We start from the raw sequence: 22,118 nt of genomic DNA, 5'->3' as shown, positions 1-22,118 counted from the left end.
ATACGATGGGTCCTCAGTAAACAAGTGAAATTGGGGAGGGGCATCCAGCTGCCTCAGTCGGTAGAGGACGCAGCTCTCGATCTCAGGGTTGTGAGGTCAAGCCCCACATGGGGTGTAGAGATTGCTTAAATAAACTTTCTTAAAAAATAAAGAAGGTGGGCGCCTGGGTGGCTCAGATGGTTAAGCGTCTGCCTTCGGCTCAGGTCATGATCCCAGGGTCCTGGGATCGAGTCCCGCATCGGGCTCCCTGCTCCTTGGGAGCCTGCTTCTCCCTCTGCTTCTCTCTCTCTCTCTCTCCCTCTGTCTCTCATGGATAAATAAATAAAACCTTTAAAAAAAATAAAAATAAAAAAAATAAAGAAGATGGGGATCATTTTCCCACTTTACAGAAGAAAAAGGCTCAGAGACCGTGAAGTGACCTGACCAAGGTCAGACAAATGACAGATGCCTGTCTGACTCCAGGACCCGTTCTTTCCCTACATCCCCTACTCCCTGCTCTGCTGGCCCATCCTTAAGGGATGTGAACCAATGTCTCTAACTGAGCCCAGGTTCTTAAGTTACAAGGCTGCCCTTTACTATGGAAAGAAAATTTCAGCTTCAGAGAAAGCAGCGTGAAAAACCAAAGCCTGTATTTGTTGAGCAAAATGCCCACGTTCCAGGAACGGGCCTGCAGTTCACCAGAGGTGCGCCAGACAGTGCCCACAGCCCCCATATGTAGGCGCTTCCCCAGACCCCCACCCAAGGAGCCATGTCTGAGGTCCCACCTGGACATCCCGCATCAGCTGAGGCAGGTGGAAGTGCCATTCCTTCATGAAGTTGGAGAGCTGCAGAATGAAGCCCACCGTGTGGTCAGCCTCCTCCAAGCAGGCCAAGCTCTGCACTGTCCTCACCGCACTGAGGCACTGCGAGGGAAGAGACGGGAGGGAAGAGACGGGAGGGTGGGCTGGATCAGGGACCTAACCCACCTGCTCTTGCCCTTCTGCCGGGAGGACAGGTCCTAAGCCCACAAACGCAGAGGTGATGGCACAACAGGTATCATGGCTAAGAAGTTTCTGAATGGCCCAGACCTCCCCCCCATTACCCCGAGCCCCCACCCGTATGATGCTGGCAGCCCCTTACCTGTAAGGTCCGCTCCTGGTGAACCCCCACGAAGTCCAGAGCCTCGGTCAGGAAGTTGTAGCGCAGAGTTTTGAGGAGCCGCTCCATCAAGGACATGGATAGGCGGTAGACCCCTGGCCAAGAGGGGGCGTCCACGGACTTCCGAGAGGTGCTAGGGGTCTAAGACACAAGCAGCACACACAGGACTAGGACACACACCACTGAACGCAGCCGGCAGGTGCAGCAGCCAAGGCAGCCGGGCTGCTTCGAGGAAGAAAACCCAGAACGGCCATCACCTGGTGACCAGCAGAGCCCCAGGGGCCCTAGGCCGGGGACTGCAAGGAAAGAGCACTTGGCAGAGATGTAAGAACCCTGGGTTCTAGACTCAGGTCGGCCGCTAACTAGCTACGTGAGCGTCTCGTGCTAGGAATCAGGGTGGGGGCAGGGAGGAGTCCACACCGTCAGTGCATCAGACAAGCCTCTGAAGAGCCATTCCCTGGGCGAGTAGAAGACCAAAGACAGGGAGGCTTTCCCACCGCAACCGCAGTCCGGCGCCGGCCCAGGCCCCCCGGGCCACGGCACTCACCTGCACCGTCCCATTGGAGCTAAGCTGGTACACGCTCAGGAGGGGCAGACAAATGCTCTGGGTGATGCCAGCTCCAGCTACTGCTGTGGCTCCCTGGAGGGAAAGGCTAGGAATGAAATGGCACTTCCCCAGCCCCATCACTCCTGGGACCCGTCCCCTGCAGCCACCCTGCCCAGGGGCAGCTGGCACTTGTGGGCAGACCAGAGCTCCTGGGGCCATCACGCACAGGGCCGGGACGCGCACGGCACGAGCAAGGCAGGCTCCCTTCCGGCCCTGGGCTTGCCCCCTACCTGCTGAGTACGGGCCAGAGTGAGGAGCAGGTGCAGCGAGGCCTCAGTGAAATGCAGGTTCTGCTTCATGCGCAGGCTCACCTCCAGAGTGGTGAAGAGGGTGGGCAGGATGGGGAGTCTGCGAGTCACCTGGAGCCACGAGTCCCCATCCTCATCCACCTCACACAGCTCCTTGGCCAGGTGCAGGCCCAGGACACACACCTGCTGGGGCCCAGGGGCAGAGATGGGCAAGAGGGAAGAAAGCAGTGCAGGGGGGAGGGGAGGAGGACGAGGGGGACAGGCAGCCCTGCCCCGGGCCATCCCCACCCTCGCTCAGGTCACACACACCTTCAGGTGGGCTGGACTCGAACAACTTGAGGCCTCTCCCGACCTGCCGGGTTCCTGCATTCCCTCACAGGGCACAGCGACTCCACCCTCACTAGCAAGCCACCCCCCAGCGACGGTTCTCGACCCCCCTCTCTCCCATCACCAAACTTCCTGATTCACACCTGCTCACCGCACCCTCTGCCCCTCTTGCTGCACCACTGCACCTGCCTCCCAGGTGGGCCCCCCTCGCCCTCCTGGCCCCTCTCCAATGGATTCTTCATACTAGCAGCTTTTCAAGCTTATTTTGACCGTAACGGCACAGTAATAAATACTTTTTACACCTTATCCCCGTATACACACACTGATGTGTTTTCCTACCCTTCTATCCTGCAAAGCACACTGAACTTTCTTTAACGCTTTACCCTACTTCATTAAAAAAATACTGGTTGTAACCAAATGAGCTCAGTTTGAGACCCACTATAGTAAGACACGACCCAGTTTAACAAATGCTCTTCTATGGCACAACCAGGGTGATCTTTCCAGAGTCCAAATCTGATCATTTCTCTCCCTTGCTTTTACTGCTTGAGTCCTTTCCTCTTTCACTTGGAACCCAGATCAAAGACGCTGCTAAGGCCGCTGGTCACCCTGCCCCCCCACCGTGCTCCAGCCTCACCCCAGCCTCTCCTCCAGGGACCGGGGGCCTCAGACCATGGCTCACCAGCCCCGTTCTCGCTCCCAGATCTTCCCTGCTCCCCACGCCTGCCTGGCTCGGCCAATGCTTTAAGTCACGGCTGGAGGGGGGGAGTTTTTGCTGAGTCCCTGGGTTAGCTGAGAACGCTGTGGGTTCTCCTGGCATTTCTCCCGTGTGGGACTCGCCATGATGGAATCCCGACACATCCCTGTGTCAGCTCGGCTTTGTTAACGTCCTCCGCCAGGCTCCGAACTCTAAGTGCAGTGACTACGTGTCTCGTTCACTAATCACCCCCGGGGCCTGGTACCAAGCAGGCAGGCAGCTGGTACTCGCTGGATGTGCGAGAGCAGGACACACTACTCCCCAGGGCGCTCCCTCACCCCGTCACGCTGGTCCTTGTGCCGTGGCCGCGAGCAGTCGTCAGTCTCCATGCTGTCCCTGTCCTCTGCAGCACCACCTGACACCAGACTATGGCGGGTCTGGTCAAAGAGAGCAATCACCTCTTCTTGGAGGGTCTCACAGACGTTCAGCACCAGCTGGGAGTACTGGGGGATGTCACTCACTGCAGAGCACAGGCAGGGAGGGACGCGGTCATGCTCAGCACTCACGGCATCAACTCTCAGGGCACACCCACGTCCCCTCCCCAGACGGGCGGAGAATGTACGGTGCTGAGAGGAGATCTGCCCGGGCTGTGGCACAGATGGGAGAGAGAAAGAGTGTTTTGTTTCTTGTCTTTAAAGATTTTATTTATTTATTTCAAGAGAGAGAGAGAGCACAGCAGGGGGAGCAGCAAAGGGAGAGGAAGAAGCAGGCTTCCCTGCTGAGCAGGGAGCCCGATGCAGGGCTCGATCCCAGGACCCTGGGATCACGACCTGAGCCGAAGGCAGACGCTTAACCGACTGAGCCACCCAGGCGCCCTGAACACATTGTCGACATGTGTTCCAAGACTGTCAGCTCAAACCACACAGCAGAAATGTGTGGCTCAAAACCAGATGAAGGCCCACCTGGCTGGCTGTCAGTGGGGCGGGGAGACCGCTGTCCCCACTCCCCTCTGCCCCTCACCTCTCATCTCCTTCATCTGCAACACTGTGATGAACGCCGAGAACACCTTGGCCTTGGTCTTCTCCATGAGCTGCTGGTCTGCCTGTAGCACTCCTTCTAGAATCTCCGTCAAGGGCCCAAGGATCTCATCCACAGACCCTAACTCCCTAGAAACAATAAGGGGCAGAGAGGGAGGGAGAACACACCCCACGTAAAGGCCACAAAATGCCCCTGCTTCATCTCAGGAGGCCCGCTAGGCAGCCTGTCTAGCCCCCATCTGTTTGCTAGGTCAGGCCCATTCCACACCTGTTTTCTCCCCTTCAGGAAAGTGAAGGGTCAGTAAAGAGGGGAGGGCACCCCCCCCAACCCCTGGCACAGTGCTCACCCCTTCCACTGCCGGAGGAGAATGAGCAGCAGAGTGCACATCATGGAGCCGAGGCGGAGGCAGTTCACGGAGGCTGGCACCAGTAGCTGAGGGGAGACAGCCGACCGCCGAGAAGTCGGGTTTCCTGTGAGCCGCCACGGCTGGAAGATCTGAGCTCCGCCCACAGGACCCCCTTTCAGCCTCCTGCCTTTCTTTCCCAGCAGCGAGCTCACTGGCCTGGGCCAGAGGTGTGAGCCCATGGAGGGGCACTGTGGCCTCAGGCCTCCCAGGCCGCCCGAGCCCCTTGGCCCGACCGCTGGGCGGCTGCACACTTGTGAGCTGCTCCTGGGCTCTGGGGACCTTCTCTTTAGAAGGAATGTGGAATCTCCGAGACACACTTACTAAGGCTTTGGTCCCATCAAGCACGTCAAGAAAGAGCTGGCTACGCACCGCACGGTCTGTCAGGTGCATTACCTCCGCCTACAAAGGAACAGGAAAAAAATGGCATTGGGGAAAATTTTCTAGACTTTAGAAGCCACGAAATGTAGGGTCCTCTGTCAGGCAATTAGCCACTGGTAAGTCACAGTCTTCCTAATTAATCGTCTCCCTGCTGTTTCTTTGTCCACCCTGAGATGTGGTCAAAATCAGGTCAGGTTCACTCCTCCTCCTGACGATGTCCCCCTTCTGCTCAGACCCTGCAAAGGCTTCCTTCCCAGTGCTCTGGAAATACAAACAAGGCCAAGAGACCGCCCCCCCACCCGAATCTGGTCCAAAGGATTCCAGTATCATCCCCCCTTGTGCTCACCCCATTCTGGCCCTCCCAGCCTCCCAGCCTCCTTCTTCCCACTTGAACACAGCACACCAAGCTCTTTCCCGCGCTGGACCCTTGAACATGTGATACCAATTGCCGAGACTACTCTTTCCCCACCGGCTCTCTGCCTGGAAAGCGCCTTTGTACATTCAGGTCTCAGCTTGGCCACTGCCTCCGCGGAGACAGCCTCTCTGATGGCCCCTGTCCCACTCAAGTGCCCACTACCCTAGCATCCTGATTATCTCCTTCACAGCGAATTATCACAACCTCAACCTACATCTCTTTGGGAATTTGTTTACAATTTGCTTTCCTCGTGGGCCACTCTCCACAAGATCAAAGACCTTATCTGCCCTGTTCACTGCTGTCTCCCTGGGTGCCTGACACATGGTGACCATTCCGTTAATACCTGTTAAATGAGTAAGTGAATGGTCAGGTTCCTAGACTGAATCAGATAGTTCTCCTAAGAGGAAAGAGGATGGCAGGACTTCCGGAGCTACAATTCAAGACCTGCTGCTTATCCCGTACCGCCCGGGAACATAGTTAGGAAGACTGTCACAACTTCGGGTGGTAACAGACGGTCACGAGACTTATCGTGGGAATGCTTTCATGGTGTATAAAATACTGAATCATTCTGGTGTCCACTTGAAACGAAGAGAACATCATATGTCAATTATGCTTCAATTCAAAAACAGAGCTGCTGCCCAGCTAAGGCCTAAAGGCAGGTGACACACAGGGTACCTGAGCAGGAATCGCGCATTCCCCAGAGACCGCCTTGCCCTCTGCTGTGTCTGCAGTCTCTGGGGCCGCAACCACGGTGACACAGTAACGTCCCAAGGTCATGGGCAGTCTGGCACAGGGAACGAGTCACTCATGGAAGATGTAAGAGTACACTTGGAACAAGGGACATCCATTAAGCCCAAGTTATTCATGAAGTCAAGATATCAATCTGGATTCCCCAGGGAGGAACAGTTCAACACTAAGTCCCCATTGCACAATATGACGGGGTGAAACCACACACACACACACACACACACACACACACAGAAAAAATGCAGACTTTTCTCAAATGCTAACTCTCTCTCTCTAAAAACCAACTCTCAGTAGACATAGCACATAAATAATGCCTCTGTTCTTTTTCCAAGACGAGGAAACGCAGTTTCTAGAAGCAATGAAAACAAACTGCTCTCTAGAGAGGGTGCTGCTGCAGCTGTCCCAGCTGCCTGCTGACCAGTCCACAAATATTTACCTAGCACGCACAGGGCACACACCCGAGCAGGTGACATGACATGTGCAGGAGAAGCAGATGGAGGAAGGGGGCCCCTGAGACCCATCCAGGGCTGCAAGGGCAGCTCCAGGAGGCTTTTATGAATGTCACAAAAGATTTTAAATCACTTCTCTGCATTTTTCTTCAGGGTCCCTTGTTGGATCCAACACCCTGAACAGCCCACAGGAGCCCCCCATCTATTGGCACAGAACTGTTACATTTTAGCTCTCAGGGAATATCCCTGGTTCATCCTTCATCCCAAGGGACTCTATCTGTTAGGCATCCTGGCACACAGTTGTGTGAAAACCACTCCAAGTGAATACCCAAGTGAAAACCACTCCAAGAGGCTCTTACGTGACTGGTGGCAATGATGAGGAGCATCCTCCAGGCGGAGACCAGCATCTGATACTCTACCAGCGAGGTGCAGCTGCTGCCCTCTGTGTCAGCTGTGTGAACTGCCAATGACTTGACGTAGCCTGACCAGTAGGTAAAGCGTTTCTCGCTGGAAAATTTCTTAAGCGTATCTTTTAATGACTGATCTAACGAGCCCCTAGGGTGTCAAGAAAAAACAAAACCTACAGTTACGTTTTGAAAGCAGATGGAAATATGATGGGCACAGATCCCTGTCCAGACAGAGAAAGCGACCTCACTTGGGCTTAAAGGCAGACGGCTCCAGTCACCTCCACTGTGTGGGGCTCATACTTCTTGCTCAACATAATGGGTTAGGTTGAGGCCTTTTCCAGGATTCCTCCTCCATAAAATCCCAGGCACATGGAGTTTGCTTCACAATAACTCTCTGACAATCATAAATGCCATCAGTGGACCGGCCAGGGACACAACTCAGCGGCCCTCCATAAATGGCTCCAAACCAGCTCTCTCCTGTCTTGGCTCAAAGAGCCATGCACCCAGTGGCAGGCCACCGCGCACCCCTCACCCAAACCTTAAATTAAAATCTCGAAAGGGGAAAGGACTCACTTAACTACATAGTATATCTCCAAGCAAATTATCTTCATGATGAGGGCACAGGTTTCCAGGATGCTGGGCTGTGGAGGAGGAGAGCAGAGTAGACACCAATCATGAGGAGAACCTCTTCCCTGGTGTCCCTGACAACGGAACAGAGCAGGGACCTGATACTTGGAAAACAAGGAAGCCCAATTTCTATTGGATGTGAATGGGCATCTGCAATGTCGGGTCCACAGGGTCTCCAAGTGAGTGGAGAAGACCACGGAGCCATCAACGCAGAGCAGGGCATGCCACTTTCCTTCCCAAGCGAGATGTCAAAGGGAGAGGAAGCAAACACGCCTCTGAGAAAGAAATTTCCAGTGAAGAAAACACTCTCGTTGCTTAATGAGAGGATGCATCACTTCCTACACCTCAGTCTCACCGCCCAGCCTGTCCTCCCAGGGCCTCTCCTCCCCTGCCCCACCCTTCACCCTGGCTTACCTCAGAGGTTTCTGAGGGAGGAGAAAGGGTTCCGAACAGTGGACTGGTTAAATTCTCCCAAAACTTGGGTCTGAAAGGAAAATACATTTGGAAATCATACTTTTCTCACGCAGGCCTTCCCGAAGTTCTGTCCACCCGCCTCGGCTGGTTACTTGTCCGTACTGTACCCATCTCAATCCTAACATGGGTCACCTGCGCCTACATAAATGTAACGGGTTCCACAGATAAAATTATGTTTTCCTGCTAAGAAGCATAATTGTATGTATGTTCTAGAGTTGACCAATAAAAATTCTCATGATTTGTGCCACCATACATTTCCCAGAGTCCCACAAAGAAGAGAGTGGGGAGGGAATAAGGACGCAGACTCCCGTGGTCAGCCTTCTGAATGTCCCTTCCCTTTGTGCAAACAGGGTCCTGGAAAATAGGGGGTTTCATTCAGTTCAAGGACTCGAGCAAGCCACTCTCATCTGAAGCTACTGTTTCTCTTGGGGCGCCTGGGTGGCTCAGTCGTTAAGCGTCTGCCTTCGACTCAGGTCATGATCCCAGGGTCCTGGGATTGGGCCCCGCATCGGGCTCCCTGCTCAGCAGGAAGCCTGCTTCTCCCTCTCCCACTCCCCCTGCTTGTGTTCCCTCTCTCACTGTGTCTCTCTCTGTCAAATAAATAAAATCTTTAAAAAAAAAAAATGAAGCTACTGTTTCTCAACAACAATGCATTTTGAAAGGGTTAGCGAAAGGGAAGAATGCACAGGCAGGACAAGGAGGGCACCCTCAGATAAACACATCTCTGCCTTGGGGTAAAGAGGACACGTGCCAGCAGCGGCAGAGAATGACTCAGAGTCACGCTCCCGCACAACAGACCAACTCCTAAGCACTTCTCGTGTGTCTGCCAAGTGAGCTGTCACAACGAACCTCAAAAGTATAAAACTATTGTTACTCCCGTTTTGCAGACACGAGGCTTGGAAGGCAATCCCTCCCAGAGTCAGACTCACTTGGTTCTGAGGACCAACATGGCACTGTCCCGCCGGTCCTGCCACAGAGCGTGCAGGAAGGCAATGGCTGCCCGATGCAGCAGGGGCGGACACCAGTAGCGGTCCTGCTGCTGGGAATCAATCAGCTCCAGCACCGCGTGGAGGCAGCTCCACACGCCAAGGCTGAATTCCTGCAAGAGGGCCAAGCGACAGTTCAGTCCCTCAGCCGCCACCGGCCAAGCGCACCCACCTCCCAGGGAGCCGCCTCCCAGCTTCATCCCAGGCACAGGCTCACCTTGGAGCCATCACTGCCATCCTTCACCTCCAGATTCAGAAACAGCTCAATGAGGCCCGGCTGAGTCTCTACCGCAACCGTGAGGAACTCCAGAATCATGACTTTGATGCGCATGTCCTCAATCTTGCTCTGCAGTCGGGTCAGGAAGGCATCTCGAATGGCAGCCGCATCGTTGCCGAGGCAGGCATATACTGACATCGGGGCCACCTGGTGGAAACCCAACACACAGATGTAGGGCTCTATGTTCAGAAAAACCTCGACAAGCTCCTGCAGAAGGGTACTGGAGAACTCGAAGAAAATGCGCAGAGAGGGAAACATCCAGATGTGTAGCTCCGGGTTAGAAGGGACATTGTGTCAAACTACAGTACAAAACGCCCACCGGTTCACAGAAAATACAGTAAATAACATAAAAACATGCACGACCTCTCTCGTGGTTAAAGAAATGCAAGGTAAAAAACAAGATGAAAAAACTGATGGGCATACAAGGCTTGGTGTTATGAGTACAAACTGTCGGGGCGCCGGGCTGGCTCAGCAGGTGGAGCATGCAACTCCTGATCTTGGAGCGGTGGGTTCAAGCCCCACGATGTGTGTGAAGATTATGTTTAAAAAAAAAAAAAGAGCATAAACTGTTACAATCCTTTATGGAGGACAATTTAGAAGTGTCTAAAAATTTAAAATGTTCACTAGTACCTAATTTTTAGGAACTGAAAACAGAAGTTTATGGAACTCTAGGGACAACAGTCAGGCAGCACTACCTGTAATAGTGGAAGATAAAAAAATAGCCCAAATCAGTGAGGGTGCGTGAATTCTGGGGCATGCCACGTAAGCGTCAAAGACAATAAAGTAGCCCAAATGTGCCCGTGTGGCAAGACTGCAAGATCTGCTATTCCGTGAAGAAAGCTAGACATAAAACAGCATGTATGGGGCCATTCTAATTTTATAAAGAACAAAAGAACACACCAAATATCCTTTAATACATAAGCACAGATAAAAAGAAATCTGCCTGGGTGGCTTAGTCCGTTGAACAACCGACTCTTGGTTTCGGCTCAGGTCATGATCTCAGGGTTGTGAGATCGAGCCCGGCATTGGGCTTTTTAACCTGCTTGGGATTCTCCCTCTCCCTCTGCACATCACCCCCCACGACCCCCAGTTCATGCACACGCTTGCAAGTCGCTCTCTCCAATAAATAAATAAATAAACAAAATCTTTAAAAGTCAGAGAAGGCCAAGTAAGCTGATTCTCTTGAAAGAAGGCAGGCGCGGTCTCAAGCACGAAGTCAGCTTTCTGGGGCTTTGCCTGCTTAAGTGGGAACCTACCGTGGCCAGACGTTTCAGCAACTGGATGGCAAGACGTGGTAAAGCAGGATCATGTTTGTGGTAGATGTATTTGGCAAGAACAGCGATGAGGTTGTTCCCATGGGCACCTGAAGAAGCACAGGGAACAGGTTAGACATCAAGCGTGTCTGAGTCAAGCTCCTGAGAGAGACTGTCAGTCACAACGACATACACACGTGAGGGAGTTTACTGCCCTCAAGTCCTGGGAGGGCCACAGCAAATCCAGGTGGCCATACCGTTCTTTTTTTTTTTTTCCAGTAGCCAAGGGGGTACCCAGGATTTGGAGGTGAACAGCCCAATCCAATTCATTAAGATCAGAAAGAGAGACATTTTGAAAACAACAGGTTGTCTCTTAACAGGTTAGAAAAAGACATCACGCTGAAGAACGGCACTGAAATGCAAAAATTATCAAAATCCCAAAATGATACAAGTAGAAGAGGTCTTAGACATTACCCAACCACCTACTTAAAAGTGAGGAAACAGGGTCCCAAAGGGATTAAATTAATAGTGTCAGGCCAAAGAGTCAAACAGTCAATATTTACCACAAACTTTTCTCCATGATTCACAAGTAGTAATCTTACCTCCACTGTAATCTTATAAGGTAGGTACTACTATTATCCTCATTTTATAGACGAGAAACGCGAGGCACAGTTGCTTAATAATAAGCCCAAGGTAACACGGCTGATGAGAGCCACAATTTGAAGCCAGGCAGTCTGACTGTGAACATGGATTCTTAACTACTATTCTGTCCTCAACAAGAGGCAGAAGTGAAAGACATTCCAGCCCTCGTTTCTAAGTCCAGGAGGGGAGCTGGTGATCATTCCCACATTCCCTCCAGGAATTAGTCAGAAAATACTGCTGGCCTCTAACAACACAGTCTGAAGTATGTCCTTGTGGGTAGAAGCACTGCTGGTCGGAAAAGTGATACATACCATGCTGTGTGAGAGCCTGTTCCAGGGGGGACACCACATTAGAAGGCGGTTTCAGCCGAATAACATTGTTGGTGACGGAGAATGCCAGTTTCACTGTCTTGATCAGCAGCTGGCCCTGCCCCTGGCCCTCTGCCCCATCACTAGGGTGCCAAATGGAAACCAAAGTTGATTCAGACAACATGACTTCATTTGCAACATATGTGCTCTCATGAATTAGATTCCCAACAATAATCCCAGAGTTCAAAAGCTTCTGTTAGAGGCCCCAGTCCAAACTAGGAGAGGGGAGGAGCAATCAACTCCCTTTGCTATGTACCAGTCTACACAGCAGCCACTAGGGTATAGAAAGGCTATGTCCTCGGGGAAACAAGACTATCTTTAAAAAGCCACCACACATTAACTTACACTGGAATTCTGAGAACATGCAGGCACAATAAAGATAAATGGGGAAGGGGAGAGGGAGCCTTACCTGCGGGGCTGAGCAGCCATCACCATGTCGATGGTGTCCACACCAACACCCATGATATTGATCACTGTCTGCCCTGCTTCTGTGTAGGCTAGGCTGCAAATGCAGAGAGACTGCAGGCTGGGGCTGTGACTGCAAGACAGACACGTTCCGAGTTACTAGGGAGCTGCCAAGTTCATTACTGGAAGGGAAGGGCACTGTCCAAACTGAACCAACTGGACATCAGTGATACAGAGCACCTCTCCGCCAGATGAATACACTCTGATCACTTTCCTTAAATAGATCTGATCTTAGGGGCGCCTGGGTGGCTCAGTCAAATGTTTGCCTTCAGCTCAGGTCATAATCTCAGGGTCCTGGGATGGAGCCCTGTGTAGGGCTCCCTGCTCAGCGGGGAGTCTGCTTCTCCCTCTCCCTCCCCGCCCGCCACCTTGTGGGTGCACATGTGCGCTTCTCTCTCAAATGAATAAAAATCCTAAAAAATAAAATAAATAGACTTGATCTTAGAAACCACCCTGAAATTCTATCTTAATGTCTTACCAATTAATGGATATATATACTGAAGTGAATAATTATTAATCCATACAATGGACTGCACAGAACCATTAAACAAGACGATCTGTATGAAGTGGCATGGAAATGAAATTCCAGAGCAGTCAGTACAAGCAGGGGAAAACACGGAGCAGAAAACATACTAACTTCATAGTCATCTCCAAGAAGCAGGTTTAGGAAGGGCGCTTTCTATTTCCCAATGAATATGTGTAACTTTTGTAAAGATCATAAAAAACAAATTGTGTGTGTATGTGTGCGTGCACGCGCACGCACAATCTCACTGGGGATAGGTTTGTTTCCGCTTCAGTTCTCTTCTCGACCCATTAAGGAGAAAGGATACAGTCCAGTGGAAAGCAAATCAGAACCTCAAGAGTACTGAGTTCTGGGCTAAGGCAAGCTGAGTTCTCTGGAAAACGAGGGGGCTCCCCACAGCAGAAGCCCCTGTCTTCCCTTGGGGAGTGGCGGCATCTGGGCGTACCCAGCTCGAGCAGTCACCCCCCACCACTTACCTGCCGTGTAGGTCTGCCTCGTGGCACAGGTTCAGGATCGCATGAATCAGCTCCAGGATCAGGCAACCTGGACTCCAGAAAAGACACGGAACGATGTGGCCTTGTGTGATGACCCTCACCCCAAGAAAGGGGAAGACAAAATCTCCAGGGAGCAAGGAGTTGCTCAAGTGTCCCCTGCACATGCCTTCCTTACCAATCTGCTCTCTCACACCGTGGGAGCTGTAACGCCACTTGTGATAGCCAGGAAGCATCTCCTTCAGCACAAACATGACACAGGGCACCAGCCCTTGGCTCTGGGTACTTCCCAGCTGCCCCTACAAGAAACCATGCTGTGAGGACTTACGCCTTTTAAGGAAGTGTTTTAGCCACCAGAGATTTAACTCGAAACCCACAGGTCCACAGGCAAACCCTGGCAAACATGAGGGTTCAACGGGGTCCAAGCTGTGGGTTTCTCCGAAATAGAGAAAAACACTAACAAGACAACGCCACAGTGTCCCAAAAGGCAGCTACGTGAAGGGGACGGAGGAAGATTACATCTGCGCAGGGGTGAGGTGCCATAAACATGAAGGACATGGAACTGCCAGGGACAGGGAAGGCCGGTTTCATGGTCACAATGTCAGCCACACCCCTAACCTCTACTCTGCCGATGGAATGCCAGACAGGAGTTCTAATACTCACAATTCTTTGTCTAATGTTACTCGTTACCATCAGCTTCCTCACCTGTAAGTGGGGATTCTTTACTTTCATGTGAACATATAGATCTTCATCCCTATCTCCACACAGGACTGTTGCTACCTTTGTAAGCACCCGCTCACTGATCTTCGAAGGCAGGAAGTGGGCCGAGTGCTTTTTGTGCGTGGCCCTCTCCACAACTCTGCGGACTAGAGACCATTCAACTACTCCTATTCTACAGAGATTCTAAGAAATTCTTTACTCACCCAAGGCTGATGCAGCAGGCAGGCCAACCTGAAATGTAAACCTAATTCTGTCGGACTCCACAATCTATTTTTCAGACTGAGTTGTGACCCATTAGTGCATTGTGAAATCAGCTTATTAGAAAATATCCGAGGGGCACCTGGGTGGCTCAGTCGTTAAGCGTCTGCCTTCGGCTCAGGTCATGATCCCAGGGTCCTGGGATCGAGTCCCGCATCAGGCTCCCCGCTCGGCGGGAAGCCTGCTGCTACCTCTCCTGCTCCCCCTGCTTGTGTTCCCTCTCTGGCTCTCTGTCAAATAAATAAAAATAAAATCTTAAAAAGAAAATATCCAAATGCCTTTTGCATTGTCAGAGTAGTGCTGAATTGTGACACTCCGCTTCAGGGGTCCACACACACACAATGTATACTGAGTCATGATATAAAACATACATATCACCCTGGGCTACAGATGAAGTACCCATTACAGAATCCGGCACATAGTCAGTACTCAATACACAGAAACCGTTAATGCCGTAACCTCAGGATGACTGATGGGCCTGCACTGACGTGAGGACGATGGTAGGAGAGAAACTGTTTCGGATGATTTCATAGGACCAGCTCTTACCTTGACAAGAGTGGTGATCAAGCGCAGAAAGGCAACAGTGACCCCGTACTCGCCCTGGGGCTGCTCGCTGTTCATCAAGAGGCTTCCGTACCCTCCAGCATTCATCCCCTCCGCACTGGGAGAGAACAGAGGCCAGGGAATCAGGTGGGGCAATCTCAGGGTTTCCAGAAACTAATCACAGAGCATTCTTGTTATTACCTAGATGGCTTGGGCCCCACATAGGAAATCTCTGCAAAAGAATTCATCAAATCTAGGCTTTCTACCCAAGGTGAGCATTAAGAACATGTTTTATTGATGTACAACCTCAAGAGGTTTAAAGTAAAGAAATCAAATAAACATCCGAAAAACATCCTTTTGTCTTACAAGTAAGAGAGGGCAAAGAGAATGCTCAGGTAGGAAAATGGAGCCTGTGTATTAATAACTGTCCAGCAGGTGAGCTCAAGTACCCATGAAACAAGAAAAGGTACAGAGTGACTAACAGCCTAAGAAAGGGAAGCCAAGTCTCTGGATCTAGACACTTCTGGATTCTCTAGGCTGGAGAGTTAACTCCCACGCACCTAGGGTGGTTTCCGCTGGATGAGAAATGCATCCATGGGGAAGCTTCTTTAAAAGGAATGAAGCTAGTCTGGACCTGAAACGTATATGGTGCTCCCAGGGAATATGCCTTACTCAACCTAAGAAGACCTGGCTCACCTAATCATCTGACTCATGTTGGAGACCTGGTGGGCCACGAATGGTAAAAAGCCTGTGTGACGAAGATCAGTCCAGACCTGAGAAGGGAAAAGAAGAGCCCAATGTCCACGTGTCTTCAGGTATCCACCAAGTGCACCCTTTTTTGGCTCTTAGGAAGACTTGGTGTCTCTCACCTTTGCTGGGTTCCGGGCAGCCAAAACAGTCAAGCAATTGACACAAGAAGCAATGACGTCCACTGGTGGGGAGATCACTGTCGTTAGCCTGGTTGGAGAACAGTGCACTTTACTCGGTAAAATGAATAACATAACTTGTTCCGCCACAAATATTTTCCAGTTCTCTCTGCCCAAGTCCCTCCTCCCAGCAGGGTTAGAAACATAGGAAGGCCCTCAGCTGGGGACAGTATCACGCCAGGGCTTCCCTCAGAGGAACGAGCAAGGACGTTAACCCAGCTGGTGCGTGACCAGATGCTTACCGCTGCAGCAGCATGTAGATGCGGGACGTGATGGGCAAGAGACAGTCTGCTATGGACAGATCTGTGCTGATGACCTTATGGACCAGATCAATGATGGGTCTGACCCGCTGGCAGTGCTGGATGACATCTGTGGGGAAAGAAAGCACACAACTCCTTCAAGATCACAGAACAGTCTCTGAGACCCAGGTAAACACTGTACACTTATCCCAGTCTGGACAGTTTTCAATTTTATCTTGAGGTTCTCTGTCTGTCCTCCAAATCTAAGCATGGCCATTTTTCTTTCCCGTAGTCGTGTCTCCCCAAGTGGACCTTACCTGCAGTGGAAACGACATGCAGCAGCATTTCAATCTCGCAGGTAAAGAGGGTCCAGCTGCTGTAGGAGTACTCCCAGCGTACCAGGTAAGCCCTGTCGTCCAGCACTACTTGGCCCACGGTGCCCTGAGGTATGCGGAGGTTGGTCTGACCCCCTAAGGCAGAGAGGAAAGGAAATGACTCTAATATCTGGGAATACAATAGGAAAAAGTGACTCCTACACCAGACACTAATATTTACTCACACAGAGATGGACACACTCTCTTCCTAGTAACTAACACTGATAGACTGGTTTCACCCAAGTTATAGCATGTGTCAGAATTCCCTTTCTTCTCAAGGCTGAATAATATTCCACTATATATATATGCCACATTTTGTTTATCAATTTCATCTGTTGGTGGACACTTATTTAAAATTGTTTTTGTAGGGACGCCTGGGTGGCTCAGTCGTTAAGCGTCTGTCTTCGGCTCAGGTCATGATCCCAGGATTCTGGGATCGAGCCCGCGTCGGGCTCCCTGCTCCGAGGGAAGCCTGCTTCTCCCTCTCACACTCCCCCTGCTTGTGTTCCCTCTCTCGCTGTGTCTCTCTCTGTCAAATAAATAAATAAAATCTTTAAAAAAAATTGTTTTTGTATATGCCCTTTAATCCAACAACCCCGCTTTGGGGACCCAGTGTGCTAAAAATAAAAGCACCAGTGTATAAGGGGACATGTAGCCAAGGCAGCATTGTTTGTAGTGGCAAAAACCCGACATGGTCTACACGTCCTTTAGAAGGAAAAAGATAACATGATTCTGGAACATCCAGAATAATTCTGTAGTTACTAAAAAGAATGGGTCAAATCCGTATATATAAGAAAAGCAACTTGCAGGATGAATCTAGGAGAGCGTACACAGTATGTAAAAGGATACACATCAGTTCTTAACACTGACTACCCGACACACAAGTCTCAACAGGCGAACTCCATAAAGTGTAGATCTCTGCCATGTCTTTTGTTGCAATGAACATGCATTATTTTTGAAATAAAACAATCTTATGATGTATAAAAGGGAGAAATGCACTAAGTTATCAACAAGCATAGTGGAGAGAAGGAACTGCTTTAAAGGCAGCTTGCAAGAGCGCCTGGGTGGCTCAGTCGTTAAGCTTCTGCCTTCGGCTCAGGTCATGATCCCAGGGTCCTGGGATCGAGCCCCGCATCCGGCTCCCTGCTCCGCGGGGAGCCTGCTTCTCCCTCTCCCACTCCCCCTGCTTGTGTTCCCTCTCTCACTGTGTCTCTCTCTGTCAAATAAATAAAATCTTTAAAAAAAATAAAGGCAGCTTAAAAAAAAAAGTTAAAGCAGCAAAGATGAAGTCTAAACAGAGGCTGAGGAAAAAGAGCTACTGAACCAGGTCTCTCCATCTTACCAAGAGGATAAAGGAGTTTGGATGTTTGCCTCCGCCACAGAGTTCCATCTTCATGGGAGATCACATCATGGGGCTTGTGCTTATAAAGTTCATTGTAGAAAGACATCTTATCCAAGAAACTATACACCTGCCAACATGCAAAAAAAAATCCAGCCACACGTTTACCTGGGGGATGTGGAAGGGGTCCCACATTCGCTTCTCTGCTCTTTAGCCAGACCGTGTATGTGGGGACTCTCAAACTTCACACAAACCCACCTCCGCACTCCTTGCCAGCCCTCACCATCCTCTAATGCTGAGATCAAGGACCCCTCACTGCACAGACAGTTGGCTCTCCTGAACAGTGGGTCTTCACTGCTCAAATGACATTGACTGTGTGGCTTTATTAGGTACTCCCTCCTTGTGTCTACTGTTATTCTCTGCCAATGAGATAGTAAGGAACTCTGTATTTTGCCCTACTCCCACTGCATCTACAACAGGTACTTAATTTTATAGACTTGAGGCACTATCTCTGGCAACGTTCGTTCAACTTCAGACTAATTCTTGCTGTGGCAGTGGCACCCCCAAAATATCTCCCACACTCTGAATTCAGGCATCCAACCGAACCACCTACCTTTTTGGCAGTGGACTTCCCTGATACGAGGGCTCGCAGCAACTGCAGGAGAGGGGAAAGGAGATGGGGGAACATCCCACAGACACTGTCCAGAATGATCCCAAGCCCGGAGGTTGGCTCCTATGGTGAGAGAAGTCACTGACCTTCACATTATCCATCGACTAACACATCTCCAGACTGCCTAGCAATCATAAGAAAACCTAAAACCAATCCTTTCCTTCAGGCAGATATCACTCCTCCCTTTTTAATTTTAAATTATAATCTTAAATTAAATTTAAGACTTCCACATTTCCACTGAAAATGGCTATCAACAGCAGACTGTCAGGACCTGAAAAGAGAACACCACTGCCTCCAGCGACCTTTTCCCGGCCATCCTCCCTATTGGAAGACAATGGCGTTCACCTCCTCAAGGACAGGCCTCCAATAAAGTGAAAAGCACCAAACAACATGCCAGCATTTAGCCAGCACACATTGAGCAACAGATCCTCAACCTAAGTATTGTTTCGTACTGCCTTCTCCCAGAACAGTGTGAGTCAAGGCTGGATAGCAACTCAGGAATAAGAGGAGAAGACAAAGAGGCCTATGAGGCCACCGTGCCAAAGAGAACAGATTTATTCATCAGCTGGACCCTGGGGCTTCAGGCTCTGTCAATGCTAAGCCTGAGGACTGGTGGGAAACTGTTCTCTCCAAAGCCAAACTCTTATCTAACCAGTTACAATACTCTGTCAACTCAGACAGAGTTATAATCCCCCAATACCACGTTCAAGAGTTACAGTAATACTGGTGTCTGAGACTGTCAATGTGAACAAAAACTTGGTGGGTAGGAGAGCGAACATGCTGGTTCTTAATACAGGCTACAGACTCAAGTCAGCCAGAACAGCTTCCTGATCCTGTTTGTCTAGCTACGTGACCTTGGGCAAGTTACTTCACATCTCTGAGCATCACCTTTCCTCATATGCAAAATGGTGATGATGAGAATTCTATCTACTTCGTAGATTTTTGTAAAGATTAAATGTGAAAAGACATAAATGCTTAATATCACACCTATCACAAAGTAAGTACTTGATAAATTCTTTTCGCTTTAAGAATATCTTAGCATAATTCCCTCTGACACACTTACTGTTCCCCAGAATAGTTCTGGAAGAGAAGGGTCTGCCAGGACTTCACAGGCTGTGTCAATTACATCCTGTTGGGGGAAGGGAAAAAAATAGCTTATTCTCCCTAGTTGAACCAGTCTTTTCTTTTTTTCCTGTATTCTATTCAAATAAAAACACCAACAATATTTTCACATACTATGTCAGAGAGAACCCTGGGTTTAAAAAGTAAAATTATACCCTGTCTAGGGTGTATGTTAATAGCTGTTCTATGGTGTTAGGCAAGTTAACCTCTGTGAACTTCAAAATCTTTATCTATAAAATGGTGATATTATCGCTTCACAGTACTGCTATAAGGACTAAATGAGGATGTGGACTGTAAATTTTAAGATGCCATGTAAATGTGAGGTATTACTAGGCTCGGCTAAACTGTTCTCCTAGAGGGCAAGAATAATGCCTTTTTAAGTTTTTTAATCCTCAGCACCTAGCACAGCGCTTGGCACACACTGGGAATGATTTTTTTTTTTTTTAAAGATTTTATTTATTTATTTGAGAGAGATAGAATGAGAGATAGAGAGCACAAGAGGGAAGAGGGTCAGAGGGAGAAGCAGACTCCCCGCCGAGCAGGGAGCCCGATGTGGGCCTCGATCCCGGGACTCCAGGATCATGACCTGAGCTGAAGGCAGTTGCTTAACCAACTGAGCCACCCAGGCGCCCGGGAATGATTTTTTTTTTAAACAACCCAAGTACTAGGACTCTTGCAGCCCAGATATGTTAATACTGATCCTCCAGGTATATTATGAGGTCCAAATGTGACCAGAATTTTGGCAAAGGTTGCAAAGCTTCCTCTGTGCCCCTAGAGCTTTGGAAATTGAGTTTTCCAGTTAACACCAATTTCTTTTATAATGGTAAGAAGTTTTCATTTTTAGCAACTTCACCAATTTCTTCAATTTCCAAAACAAGTCATTAAAAATGAATACAGTGACTTAGTTATAAAGAACTCCTCAAATAGCATTTTCCACTGCAAGGAACCAGCGTTCCTTGGAGAAACAGCATATTCCAGGTCTGGGGCAAGGCTCTTGCAAGATAATCCTACAATGGTGTGTCGTACCAGAAAACAATGGAGCTATCAAAGTACGGAAGCTTTGTGTCAGGCACATTCAGAAGCTCATCAAAAAGAGTTCTTACTGGCCAAAGGTGAGTGATCGGAGCGTAAGAATAGTAACTGCAGTGGATTAAAACACAGCTAACATGTTTATTTATACCCAGGAGTTCACAATGACGTGTAAAAACTTAAAAACCTCACTAGCCACCTTTGCAGGATGGTAGGGAAAACTAGTAAATACAGGAAAATAAGCATGTACAGTATTCTATACCAGAGTATCAGATAGCTAATAGCTAATAAGAGCAAATTTTTTTAAAGGATTTTTTTTTTTTTTTTGAGAGCAAGAGAGAACGAGAGAGAGAGCGAGCGAGCACAAGCAGGGGGAGCAGCAGGCAGAGCAATTTTTTTTTTGAGATATAACTGACATATAATGTTACATTAATTTTAGATGTACAACATAATGATCTAATATTTGTATATACTATGAAATAACCTTTTCTATAACAACGTTCTAACCAATAAACAAAAGAGGAAAGATAGAATAGTGCCATTTTGTAACTCCCAAGGAACTAATGGATCTACACAACCATCATCTAGACATTGATGTGGCACGTGCAGACTAAAACTTGACAGAGCTACCAACCAATAATGTATCGACCTTATTTATTTAGATCCTGATCAAAACAAACAAACTTACAACAAATTTACGACATTTATAAGATAATTAGAAATTTAAATCCTGACTTGTTATTTGAAGATACTGTTTAGATGTGCTAATGGGGGGATGCCTGGGTGGCTCAGTCAGTTGGGCATCTGCCTTCCACTCAGGTCATGATCCCAGGGTCAGTTTTGGGGTTGAGTCCCGCATTGGGCTCCTTGCTCAGCAGGGAGCCGCCTTCTCCCTCTGCCTACCCCTCCCCCCTGCTTGTATGCTTGCTCTCTATCTGTATATAAATAAAATCTTTAAAAAAAAAAATAGATGTGCTAATGGTTGTAAAGTTTTACTAGCTCCTATTCTGGCTAATCAAATATTCACAGATGAAACTAAATGATGTCAGGGATTTGCTTCAAAATAAGGAGGGAAAGAGTATCAAGATCTGCTGTCAGTTGATAATTTGGAAGCTAGTGATAGGACTGTTTAAGAGTTTGTTACATAATTTTGTCTTCTTTGATGTACGTTTGAAATGTTTCAAGTTTTAAAAACATTGCAGAAGAATATTTGTTAGCACCCACAGATGTTTGGGACAGTGCTCTATCCCAAAATGAGACTACAAAGCAGTATATACATTGTGATTCTGTTTTTAGAGAAGAATTATTATCTTTTTAACATATATATGCAGAAAATGTTTGGAAGGGAACACAACAAAACATTAATGGAGGTTGTCCTGTGTGGTGGCATTACACTTTTTTGTTTTTATCAACACTTTCTGATTTTTCTGTCACTAATATGTATCATTTGTATAATACAATAAATGAAAAGAAACAGCAACAAATTAACACCTGGGGTATGTGGGTGTGAGTGATATCAGCTCCAAAGGGCTATCTTAGGGATATGACTGCAAAGCCAGGCAGTGTAGACAGCCTCACACAAGCTGGATACTGACCTGCTGATTGCCCAGTGTGTGCAGCTCCAGCGAGGTCAGAACGAAGGAAAGGAGCCCATAGACACACATGCATGCAGTGCTGGTGGTACACTGTAAGGGCAAAGGAGTCAGTGACTAATTCTGAATAACAAAACTCTTCCCCCAGATTCAGCATAATCCTACACGTTAATATAGTCTCTGTAAATAAATGGGAAGGGAATCCAGGCAGTGTAATTTTCCTAATTTAGTCCCAAGATCAGGAAGACAAGGGGAGAAATGAGAAAGCAGGAACCATAAATATTACAACACCACCAAGAATAAAACCACATCTAGTCCAGAGAAAGGATAAAGAGTCTCTATGCGCT

The 22,118-nt window shown here is 48.9% G+C and overlaps 1 protein-coding gene across 1 annotated transcript in view; it reads right to left on the bottom strand.

Annotated features, from left to right (window-relative positions):
- NUP188 (nucleoporin 188) overlaps positions 1 to 22,118 on the bottom strand; it is a 45,044-nt gene that overhangs the window by 2,216 nt on the left and 20,710 nt on the right. The window contains exons 12-38 of the mRNA XM_028107707.2: positions 21,775 to 21,864; positions 19,092 to 19,157; positions 17,972 to 18,091; positions 17,362 to 17,488; positions 15,963 to 16,115; positions 15,649 to 15,775; positions 15,350 to 15,437; positions 15,177 to 15,253; positions 14,484 to 14,598; positions 13,138 to 13,258; positions 12,945 to 13,011; positions 11,890 to 12,018; positions 11,424 to 11,563; positions 10,474 to 10,580; positions 9,158 to 9,364; positions 8,884 to 9,053; positions 7,895 to 7,964; positions 7,427 to 7,494; positions 6,806 to 7,001; positions 4,779 to 4,856; positions 4,398 to 4,483; positions 4,034 to 4,179; positions 3,352 to 3,533; positions 1,975 to 2,175; positions 1,685 to 1,777; positions 1,120 to 1,278; positions 765 to 902 (exon numbers count right to left, since the gene is read on the bottom strand). Of these exons, the coding sequence (XP_027963508.1) occupies positions 765 to 902; positions 1,120 to 1,278; positions 1,685 to 1,777; positions 1,975 to 2,175; positions 3,352 to 3,533; positions 4,034 to 4,179; positions 4,398 to 4,483; positions 4,779 to 4,856; positions 6,806 to 7,001; positions 7,427 to 7,494; positions 7,895 to 7,964; positions 8,884 to 9,053; positions 9,158 to 9,364; positions 10,474 to 10,580; positions 11,424 to 11,563; positions 11,890 to 12,018; positions 12,945 to 13,011; positions 13,138 to 13,258; positions 14,484 to 14,598; positions 15,177 to 15,253; positions 15,350 to 15,437; positions 15,649 to 15,775; positions 15,963 to 16,115; positions 17,362 to 17,488; positions 17,972 to 18,091; positions 19,092 to 19,157; positions 21,775 to 21,864 (3,321 nt within the window). The remainder of the gene's footprint in view (positions 1 to 764; positions 903 to 1,119; positions 1,279 to 1,684; positions 1,778 to 1,974; positions 2,176 to 3,351; positions 3,534 to 4,033; positions 4,180 to 4,397; positions 4,484 to 4,778; positions 4,857 to 6,805; positions 7,002 to 7,426; positions 7,495 to 7,894; positions 7,965 to 8,883; positions 9,054 to 9,157; positions 9,365 to 10,473; positions 10,581 to 11,423; positions 11,564 to 11,889; positions 12,019 to 12,944; positions 13,012 to 13,137; positions 13,259 to 14,483; positions 14,599 to 15,176; positions 15,254 to 15,349; positions 15,438 to 15,648; positions 15,776 to 15,962; positions 16,116 to 17,361; positions 17,489 to 17,971; positions 18,092 to 19,091; positions 19,158 to 21,774; positions 21,865 to 22,118) is intronic.

This window comes from Eumetopias jubatus, unplaced genomic scaffold (assembly GCF_037043125.1).
Source record: "Eumetopias jubatus isolate StellerSeaLion01/CBP00866 unplaced genomic scaffold, mEumJub1_p1.0 scaffold_15, whole genome shotgun sequence".
Taxonomy (NCBI): Eukaryota; Metazoa; Chordata; class Mammalia; order Carnivora; family Otariidae; genus Eumetopias; species Eumetopias jubatus.
This window is presented reverse-complemented; position numbering and strand designations above follow the sequence as displayed.